The sequence below is a fragment of the Nanorana parkeri genome, unplaced genomic scaffold (assembly GCF_000935625.1).
Source record: "Nanorana parkeri isolate BGI_ZX_2015 unplaced genomic scaffold, ASM93562v1 scaffold344, whole genome shotgun sequence".
NCBI classification, from domain to species: domain Eukaryota; kingdom Metazoa; phylum Chordata; class Amphibia; order Anura; family Dicroglossidae; genus Nanorana; species Nanorana parkeri.
Genome location: NW_017306612.1, coordinates 543459 through 554823, shown reverse-complemented (window position 1 = coordinate 554823; position 11365 = coordinate 543459). Strand labels below are relative to the sequence as shown.

Sequence of the window (11365 nt, the reverse complement as noted above, 5' to 3'; positions counted from 1 at the left end):
CACTAAACTAACCCCATGTTCTGTATACTCACCTCACCGGTAGTAGGTGTATGTAGCAAGAATGTCAGGAGCAGAGTATCTTCTACCCTCGGGGGGTCATGTTGGAGGAGTGATGTGTCAGTGTTGGGTGTACATGGGTGAGGAGCAGAGTATCTTCTACCCTCGGGGGGGGTGTCATGTTGGGGGAGTGATGTCTCAGTGTTGGGTGTACATGGGTGAGGAGCAGAGTATCTTCTACCCCCTGGGGGGGGTGTCATGTTGGAGGAGTGATGTCTCAGCATTGGGTGTACATAGAATGTCAGGCGCAGAGGATTCTCTCCCTCCCGGGGGTGCCGGAGTTCCGGGAATACACACAATCAGAACTCTTATCTGGGTAACCCAATAAAACGGCTTCTCCATCTGATCGGTGACGAGTTCATTATATTCCCCCGAGTACGGACAACACAAACGTCACATAGAATTCATTTAGATTTATTTTCTATACATAATATTGACACGGTAGCCCTGTAATAATATTTCCAGCTATACAACAAACTTCCAATATACACAAGCGGAGAGCACAGAAAACAAGATGGCGTCTGATGCAACATAGCGGCACAGAAATCGCACTCCACTCTCCGTCTACAGACACTCGAAGAATAGTGGTAAAAAGTCTCAGAATAAAGGAGGTCCCACAGAAAAGTGCTGGACCCCCGACCTCCGAGGGGAGGCCCCTGCTGAGTGACATACAGCCCTTAGCTGATCACAGGAGAGTCCTGAGCTGTGTGCAGCCTGAGCCCTTCTCTGACATCTGCCTTAAAGGCACAGTCCATAGAAATAATTATAAATTCACCCAGATTGATAAAATAATAAAAAAGTAATTTGTTTGCATTGGGGCCTACAGAGCATTGCAACCACATGCAGTGCCATGCTCAGGCTCCTGCAGACTCTTCCTCCATTCCCAGGTCCAGCCCTACTGGTATGGGGCTGGAGGAAGTAACCAATGGCCTACAAGAGCGGCGATGTCACTAGTGAAGTGCGCTCCACCGAGAATTATACGAGTCCCCCTGCAGCACTGAGCACTGGCAGATGGGACTTGTAGGCTCTCTGCTGCAAACCCTATTTTTCGCACTGAACCCGAACGCAGGTACTATTGTGCCACGCGTTCGGGTGCTGGCGATCGCACCGCAGTCGGGGGTGGGGGGGCGCAGCTGCGGTGCCATTGAGCCACGTCCCCCAATAACTGAGCCGGCCAGGTTGCGTTCCAGAGGCCGAACGCACTGGAAAGCCCTCCTGGTGTGACAGGAAGGAGAACCACCTCAGTGCTACCATCCTACACCCCAAATCTAACCGGTATCTGTGGAATTATCTGCAGGCTGACGCAGCCGATTCCAGATTTGGGGTTCAGACTTCACGCAGCTCTTATCTGTCCCGTAAAGGTTATAAAAGCTGTGACATCACCAAACAGTCCCTGTAGAACCTCCTCGGACACTCTTCTCTACTAGAATAAAAGTCAAAACCAAATAAAACGTCTTCGCTTCATCAGGGCCGGAGCACAGCCGACACTTCCCGGCGTTCAAATAAAAAAAAAAAACCACGAAGCTTTACACTGATGCTTCATGAGCGGCGGGATCCGAGAGCGCGGCTCCCTCCTGCCGGCACTACAAACACGTCGCTGCAGCTTCTCCACGCTACAGGAGATCCAATTGGCTGAAATGATTTGAAGATCCCGAAAAAGGAGAAACGCTCCCAACAGGCGAGAGCATCTCCCAGTAACAGACGGATCAATCCCTAATTCCATACACTGCCACTGCTTATAGTCGTATACGCTTGTCAGGGTGCCGAATAATCGAGGACCAATCATTGGCTGCTGGGTGAAGTGAGTCCATTAGGGCTGTAACAACTAATTGATTAAAATTGATAATCGATTATGAGAATAGTTGGCAATTATGCTCATTATCAGTTGGCGTGGGGGGAGCGAGAGAACGAGGACGTTTTAAAAATGTTTTAATGCAACCAATCGATTAGTTGTCCGATTATTTTTTTCAACTAATCGATTATGAAATTGTTAGCTGCAGCCCTAAAGTCCATCCTGGGGGGGCCCGGACGTTGGACCTTAGGTGGTAAAAACCTATTTAAAGAAATACAGCTTTCCACAGACACCACCTGTCACGAGTTGCGATGGGGGGTTGATCACTAGAATTTAAACTTGAGATTTTATCTGACGCTTAGGGGGTCTATTTGTAAATTACACAACATTCATGCTACATTCACCGAGGATTCACACATTTCTCCAAATGAAACCAATTGAGAAAATATTGCATGAAAGTTGTTGCGAATCTCATAAGAATAAAAAATTGACCCCTCTCCCCCGTGGTGTTCATATAACACGTGGAGTGGATAGTAAAAAAAAAAAAACAACATGTTTAAATAGCTATTTCTGAGAGCAATAATGCATTTTCCTAACATAAAAGACACAAACTCAGAATGAACAGGCTGCATAGAATCTGGTCCCAGAGCTGCTTGCTGCTGCCTTCTGCACCTCTCTCTGTATACTGCAGCCCGCTGCTTTTCTCTCCCATGGCTGTTACAATGTATCGTTGTTGGGGGCAGGATAACAGGATGTTGGCTTTGTGATTGACAGGTGTGGAGGATTGTTCTAGTATGGTCACTGATGGGTGCGACGCACATCTGCCACAATGGTTACTCTCAGCCATATACTGAGGCTTTTTCTGCTGCCTGACAATGGTTATCATGACTGGAGGAGGGACGCATGTTATACTATTGAACATAGCAGCTCAGCAGTGGGGCCCGCCAGGGGCTTGTTTTGCGACTCCTGCCTGCCGGGGCCGGCTCCTCTCTCCATAGTGGCCAAGGTAAGGGTATAAGAAGTACCTGCTGCATCAGGCAGGGGGCTCGGCCGGGGCTTGTTTTGCGACTTCTGCCTGCCGGGGTTGGGGCCCGGCTCCCGTTTCCATAGTGGCCAAGGTTGGGGCTAGCAAGGTTATAGGCAGAAGCCCCTGTATCAGGCAGGGGGCCCAGGGCCTGGCAGGGGCTCGTTCTGCAACTCCTGCATGCCGGGGTTGGCGACTCCTCCTTTCATAGTGGCCAAGGTTGGGGTATAACAAGGTTATAGGCAGAAGCCCCTGTATCAGGCAGGGGGCCCGGGGCCTGGCAGGGGCTCGTTCTGCAACTTGGGGCCGGATCCTCCTTCCATAGTGGCCAAGGTTGGCCTGCAGAGCTTTCGCTCTGGTTGGGCGGCAGGGCCGGAGCAGCAACTTCTGCCACTGCACACCGATAGGTGGGAGGACAAGCTATGATCCATGTCCATCTAATGGGGGCCCCGCCAGGTAGACTGTATGGGGCCCAATGATTTCTAATTGCTACCCTGCCCAGCAGCAATTCTTCATGTTGTATCCTACCTTCCACATATCATACCGGTCCCTCAATATTCTGCAGAGCATTGCAACCTTGCGGCAGCCGTCACAGTGCAGCTCTGGACCAGAACACTGAGCGGTGCGGATATTTGGCAGAAGGGGGAGTTGCCCCCCACAACATGTAACGGGACAACGTCTAGGTACCGCCGCGTCCTCTGGATCAGGAGAACCGTGTGCTAATCTCCACATAAAATAAAAGAATCTGCCTGTACAATATATATATAAAGCTGGGAAGTCTTCAACGTTCCCAAAATCAAAGCATCCAATGAGAACATTAACGCTCGTTATTCAAGTTCAGTATTTATCAAATGCAAAGATCCGGCCAGCTCAGCTTGGAGCTCGATGTCGGCAGTTGGGGGGATGTTCAGTTTAAATAAAGCTAAGATGATACAAAAGGCCTCTTTGGCTGGTATGTACAATAGTGTGTCTTCATCATAAAGTGCTTCTATGCCCTGCGGTGGGTCTACGCCCCACCCCCCGTTATTGCTTCAGGAGGTCTTTCAGTACCGCGCCGGCGTCCGAGGAGATGGGCATAGGGGTGAAGGTGGGCAGCGCATCAGAGATGGGCTTCATGAGGAGATGCTCCAAGGTGCCCCCTCCCAGAGATGACGGGGAGATGAGGGGGACGGCTGCGGAACGAGGAGCCAAGAAGGGGTTCGAGTCCTGCCGTCGACTTGATCCTAAAAAAGGAAAAAAAAAAATAGCAAAATCATCAAAACAGAAGAAGTTGAAGCAAAAAAACTGCAACAAAAACAACCCATTAAAAGTAAAACTACAAAACCAGCTTCTGCTGCAATATTCACCTCCACGCCAGAAATCCCCCTCGCAGTACCCTGACCCGCCACTAGATGTCCCCAGTCTGATAGCCGCCATCATTCAACCCACTTCTGTGCCCAGGTCATCCTGAACCCGCCCCCAGCTTATGACTGGGCAGTAAAGGAGAAGCAGCACAGTGATGAGCTCATCTCTGTCACTCTGCTCACTCCTCCTACTGGCATGCTTTTCATCGGCCCATGAACTGATTGACGCCTTGTGCTGCTCCTCCCTCTCCCAGTCTAAGCTCTGCTTTACAGTGACAGCAAAAGGCCGATACCAAGTTATATTCAGGTACTTGCACTGCTTGAATTCAAAATTGTATTTAATGATGACAGCACCGCATTCATTTCAGATTTAAATCTAAAACCTTTTTTTTTTGTCCATTTTGTATCGGGTGGGACAGGGGTGGGCAACTCCGGCCCCCCAGCTGTGCTTTAACTACAAATCCCAACTTACCTCGGCCTTTGGGGTCATGCCCGATACCATCAATTTTGCGATGCCTCATGGGACTTGTTCCACCACAGCTGGAGGGCCGGAGTTGCCCACCCCTGGAGTAGGGGGTGGTTAAAACCATCTAGTGTCCTCCGTAGACACATGTTAAATGCAACACACTGCACAGTGGCAAAGCATTGCGACGCTTAACCCCCGCGCAGCCTGGGCCTAAGATCCAGAGGGGCTCCACCGGGATCACACTGAAGGTGTGTACTTGTAATAACTGTGCTAGTGCCAGCGTGCCCAGCCAGCCACCCACCAATGAGATTGCAGCATGCCCAGCCAGCAACCAATGAGATTGCAGCAAAAGCCTGCTCAAGTGCAAATGCCTTTGAAAAGAAAAAAACAGAGTTTTGAAGCCGCTGGACCAGCATGACGGGCAGAATTGGAAGCAGCGATGGCAGCCTTCATATTCCTCTCAGTACAGGTTTCCTTTAAGTTAAACTTTTGGCTGCCTTTCCTGCTACAACTGTTCAGGTTGCTGATAATGTGCAGGTGCTCGCAGGTTCAGATTACACAGCAGACGTCCCGTCCCCAGGGGTGAGCAGAGGAGGTCAGAGACGGGCAGACGGCTCGAGATCATCTAGAGGTCTTAGAAATGTATTCACAGCGGCAACACAGGACGAGAAGCCCGAGGGGGATAATAAAAGGGCTGGAACAGCCGACTGCGCACATCGCAAATCAATAGGAATGTGTCAAATACAGAGTGTCTCTCTCTCGATATATATATAGATATAGATATATATCTATTTATATACAAATATATATATAAAAGTTGTGTTGGGAATCTCTCATTAGCAGAACAGGCCCCGCACTCGGTCTTCTCACAACACCAGATTACCAGTGACCACATGGTATTACACGTGGGCACCCCAATAGTCTATGCCACGGGTACCGTTGGCAAACTCCAGGCCTCCGGCTGTGGTGAGACTACATCACCCATCATGCATCTGCCTCTGGAAATCCTGCCTGTGGCTGTCAGAGTCTTGCATTGCCTCCTGGGACTTGTAGTTGCACCCCAGCTGGAGGGTCAGGGTTTGCCCACCTCTGGTCTATGCAATGTGACAATGAATAACTATGGAAGCACGTTTGACTGGAGTGAGACTCAGCAGATGGACACAGCCCCCCACACACACACTCCATCTATAACTGAGATATCTCTTTTCGGGTGCGAGGCCCATTTGACTTTCCCCATAGATAAGAAAAAAAGACAGACCAGACATTGTGCAGAGATTGGTTTCCTCTGTCATGTCGGGGAATGAAGATCTCTTGTGGCTCTGGAACTCTGCAAGCAATTATTGGGGCCGCTCTCCAGCTTATTACGGGGACTATGTGCTGGAGAGATGATTTGCAACTGGTCATCCTGCCATAAAGGTCCTTCCTGTTATAGGGTGACAACACTCCATCTCCCAAATGGGCTCCTGCGTTGTCACCCTGTCGCATGGGATGCTGAGTGGCTGTTTTATGGTCCACTTTTGTCACCGTCAGGTCCTAAGAAATACAATGTAGCCATGCTATTGGGTGCGTGTAGACAGGAAGTCGCTACTAAAAGGCATAATGAGCTGCTGAGGAGCATGAATGGTAACAATACTAATCCCTACTCTCAACCCGGAGAGCGCCCATCCGAGCTCCTCCAATATGAAGGGGGCATTCTTAAGCTCCTGAAATGCATAGGGCTACATATATGGGTTTATATTGGTACTCTAATCGCCCTTTTTATCTATCCGGCTCCAATCTGAAATGGTTCCTGGAGAACTTTATGCCGAGGCGAGCTGCCCAACCAGTGCCAACGTACCTCAATCCTTCTGAAAATACACCCACTCTGGGAATCCAGTGCCACCAACCCCCCTATTTCGTAAAGCAGCTTAATAAATGATATTGATTACAAACATGGCCGCCTTTCGTAATCCAGTGCTGCCGACATTGCACAATGATCCCCAGAAAAGTGTCTTATAAGGCCGGTGGCCATTGTGTGCGCTCCCTGCCTGGGCCGTCAGTCATGTAATATCCCCGCTGCAGTTCATCTCTGACTCCTGTTCTGTCCTAACACAGCCAAAAGGTCATCAACAAGGCCAGGGGACTCTTGGTCTGGTCAGCTGAGCATGATTGACAGGTCACAAACCCGCCCACAATCACAACTATTGACAGATGGGAATCTGACTTTGTTCAAAGTGAGAGGAAATGACGCGGGCTTCTCATGGACACCTCCCAAGCCGTGTTCTCTCTCTGAAAGTGCCGACGTCACGCACTTTACAAAAGGTGATTAAACAAGATAAATAAAATAAAAATATGAACCTTTGTAGTCTACATAGAGACAGGAAGTATACGTCCAAGCTAGGGATGCACCGATGCCGATACCTATGCCGAGTACTCGTCCAAATGCACCGATGCCCAGCCTGATACTTCCGGTATCAGGAAGCCGGGCAGCGAGTCATTACACCACGCCTGGCTTCCTGATTGGCCAGCTTCCCACCAATCGGGAAGCCGGGCAGCGAGTCATTACACGCTGCCTGGCTTCCTGATTGGCCTGAAAACTGGCTCCATGCTCCCTCGTCACCAGGAAGCATGGAGCTGGCTTCCCGGCAAATCAGGAAGCCGGGCAGCGTGTAATGACTCGCTGCCCGGCTTCCCGATTGGTGGGAAGCTGGCCAATCAGGAAGCCAGGCGTGGTGTAATGACGCGGAAAGCCGGCTTCATGCTCCCTTGTCACCTCATGATAGAGCCGGCTTCCTGGCCAATCAGAAAGCCGGGCACCGCGTCATTGCACGGCTTCCTGATTGAGCAGAAAGCTCGTCACCTAGTGACAAGCATGGGGACGGCTTCCCTGCTAATCGGGAAGCCAGGTGGCGAGTCATTACTGGCTTCCTCAATGGGACTTCTGGTATCGGTATGAACCGAAAAAATAAATATCGGTACCCGATACTGAAATACCGGTATCGGGGCATCCCTAGTCCAAACTAAAAAAACATTGCCGGAGTTCAGCTTTAAAGACTAGACTACAGTCCATTAATTAAAAATGTTTATAAATATAAATGATAAGCGTGGTATGAACCTAGATTTATCTAAAACCGCCATAATCATCATTTCTATTGATAAACATTTTTAATTCAAGGACATCCACATCTGTGTAATACATGTGCAGCCTCAGCTTCCTGCTCTGTAGTGACCGCACTTCTCTTCAGTCCAATGTTTACACTCCTGGTCCCCCTTTCCCCAATGGGGGTTCACTTACCGGATCCACCGGCGCTGGGAGTCCCGCCGGAAGCGCTCAGGGGTGTTACGTCGTGCATTGTCATTCTGGGCGGAGGAGGTTTCGGCAGAGATTCCGTCTCCAGGAACTTGACAAACATCTCGGAAAATGACTGCGGCAAACAAAACATAAAATTGATGAGATCACAATAAGAGCGATGATACAACGTGACAAACGCAGAGGAACCCATTATTAAAGAAAAGAGAACTCAACAAACTGCACCAGTACCCCCCGCGGCTCCATCCCCCATGTCACTGATGAGAACTGCAATGATTTAGGAAGTGTGGAATGAAGAAGAGACTGACGGAGGGGAGGAAGGAGACGCGGCCCCGGGGAGGACAATATAATTCCTCTTCTAGTGCAGTGAACTTTTATCTTCATCCTTCCAATTCCCCGCCAAGGCCCCTTTAAGAACATCAAGCAAAGCTTTTCTGGGCAATGAACCCCCCAATATCTGCTCCTCCACTTACAGTGTTCAGGAGGGATGAATAGGTCGGTCTCAGCGGGCTGTTGGGGAGACTCTTGGCATTGGCCGATCCTCCAAGCCAGCCACTCACCCACCTAGTGACGCCGCGGTTTTCCTCCACCAGCATCTGCAAGAAGAAAACATCACAGAAAGATCATCAAAGGCCACCAATACATTCCCGGACCGGGGACCCCCCCCATCCCGAGAGACCAGGTGTCCCCAATTCATCAGTCACACCATGCCATAGCCACTGAGAGGTCACGGATGAGTCAAGCAGGCGATTTCTGCAAGCAATGAAAGCAGCAGAATTTGACTTATTATCAGCCTCTTGCAGTCCCTGTACAGCAGAGCTTAGAATGGGATGAGAAGCAGCCAATCAGTTGTGCTGCAGTGCCGACAAGGGACATAATAGGAGGAGAGAGCAGAGTGACACAGAGATGAGCTCATCAGTCTGCTGCTTCCCCCTTTACTGTCCAGTCACAGGCTGGGGGAGGGACATGAGAATGTTAATGAACTGCAGCAGGGGGAAGTCAGGTCTCCAGCTTTGCTGTGTAGATTATAATGTAAAGCTGATTATGATAATGACAAATGAGAGAAAATATAGTGCAAGCAGAGCGATATCCAACCCCTTCCCACCAGCTGTACACATATGTGGCAGCACGGAGGGGGCCTTATTCTGTGCTGCCACATACGCGTGTACCTGTTCTGTATAGGGACCGCCCACATCAGATGGTCTCCTGATCATGTGTTTACTAGGACAGTCAAAGTGATCACATGATCATGAAGCCCAGGAAACACCCCCAAGGTCTTCTAATAGGGTCAGGGTGGGGAAGGGGTTAATATACTATTCTCTGTTGATGCCGAGTTACAGGGCCGATTATCAATCTAAAACCGCTCTGTATAGCACAACCCGTATGGCCCGCATGCAGCTCTGACAACGCGCCAGTGTGCGCAATAACCGTGGACGCTCTTCAACTCGAGGAAGCAACATACGCACCTCATCCATCTCATCTTTCTTCAGTCCGAGGATGCTGCCCATCAAACGCAGGACCTCGTGACGCCTGTTTTTCGGGGTGTGGAAATGCCCAACAAATAGATTCCGCATTAAGAGCCTAAAAAAAATAAATAAATATACGTATAAAAAAAAAAGTGTAAAAAAAAAAAAACTTATCTAAACCCAAAACTGTGACATCCTGCAGCTCGTCGGTCCTCGAATGTCATGGGTGCCAAGAAAAAGGTCACTGAACTCAAACATTGTCCTCATACAAGAGTCATGCGTGTTCTTCCTGAATCCTGGGGAGCTTTGTGTATTTCTTCCAGATCTGCGCAGTAATCCAGTGTGAGACTTGGGAGCTTCCTGTAATAAAGACTGTTCCCTGCTGCTCTCTCTCCTTGTGCAGGGTGACTGGTCTTGTCTCCGCCCCCTCCTGTAATAAAGACCGCTCACTGCTGCTCTCTCTCCTTGTGCAGGGTGACTGGTCTTGTCTCCGCCCCCTCCTGTTATAAAGACCGTTCACTGCTGCTCTCTATCCTTGTGCAGGGTGACTGGTCTTGTCTCCGCCCACTCCTGTTATAAAGACCGGTCACTGCTGCTCTCTATCCTTGTGCAGGGTGACTGGTCTTGTCTCCGCCCCCTCCTGTTATAAAGACCGGTCACTGCTGCTCTCTATCCTTGTGCAGGGTGACTGGTCTTGTCTCCGCCCCCTCCTGTTATAAAGACCGGTCACTGCTGCTCTCTATCCTTGTGCAGGGTGACGGTCTTGTCTCCGCCTCCCCCTATTGTGGGCGGGGTCTGCTGGGTTCCCCATACAGCTCTGGTCTGGCTATGTACAGCGCATGGATGATATCGCTGCTACTTTCAAAAGTGATATCTGGCTTGTAAAGGCATTTGGTGCACACAGAGGATTTATATTTTTTGTGACTGAGAAATGCATTTTAATTAAAGTTTAAGCTGGTCCTGCAACCACAACCTCCTTACTGGTTCATCATTGTGATTGGCTGGCTCGGATATTTAGGAGCCTGCATTTCCTGTATATCATCCGCCATTGCCACAAGGAGAGATCGGCAGTGACGGACCCCCCGGCTTCTTGCATATGTTGCACTTCGGTCCCATGTATATAATGTGCTGCCGTCGGTTGGAAGGAACAAGCTGTGTGGCATATTGTGGACAAGAGCTGGTCAGTCCTATAGATCCGTATCAGCGTGCCGCAACTTTCATCACCCCAATACCTACCGCCGATCCATCATGGATATGTTCCGGAAGCCTCCGCAGCGAGTGGGAGACGATTCGCAGGAAATCATTCTCGTTTCTCTTTGCTGAGAACATTCGGCTCTGCAGACAGTTTACAACGAGCCGAGGACGCACATGTGGAAGCAATCGCCGGCTGCCCCGGGCTATCAACATGTTGGACATCTCTCTCATCTCAGGATGGAGATGAAGACAAACAAGATACAAGAGGCCGGAGGACGGGAAGAGATCCACACGGCTTAAAGGGGTTGTCTATATAAAATCACTTCCTGGAGATACATAAAAGGTTTAACGTCGCAGCCAGAGAGGTTTCCTTGGTGTTCGCACAGCTCCAGGCACCTGCCAGTCAAGCCTCACAACCCGTTACCCTCCCTGCTGTCACCGACACTCTACAATGCACATATGGAAGGATAGGACACTGCAGTTGATGGAGAGAAGTACATGCAGTCTGTTCATTCTGAGTTTATAAACCTTAAAAAAAACCATCTAGGATGTCAGAGACTCTTCGGATGGAAGCGGCAGGCCTCCGATTTGCAGTTATAGGTAAGTTAATGACATAACTTTTAGGATAAGTGCATTTTAGAGGTAATTGTTGACAACTGCATCCTCTACGTCAGTGCTCCCCAACCTTTTTATCGCCGCGGACCGGTCAACGTTTGATAATTTTACCGTGGCCC

The 11365-nt window shown here is 49.7% G+C and overlaps 1 protein-coding gene across 1 annotated transcript in view; it reads right to left on the bottom strand.

Annotated features, from left to right (window-relative positions):
- Positions 1-3782: 3782 nt before the first annotated feature.
- TRIP11 (thyroid hormone receptor interactor 11) overlaps positions 3783-11365 on the bottom strand; it is a 39387-nt gene continuing 31804 nt past the window's right edge. The window contains exons 14-17 of the mRNA XM_018558522.1: positions 9438-9552; positions 8445-8567; positions 7957-8086; positions 3783-4096 (exon numbers count right to left, since the gene is read on the bottom strand). Coding sequence (XP_018414024.1) covers positions 3897-4096; positions 7957-8086; positions 8445-8567; positions 9438-9552 — 568 coding nt within the window. The 3' untranslated portion in view covers positions 3783-3896. The remainder of the gene's footprint in view (positions 4097-7956; positions 8087-8444; positions 8568-9437; positions 9553-11365) is intronic.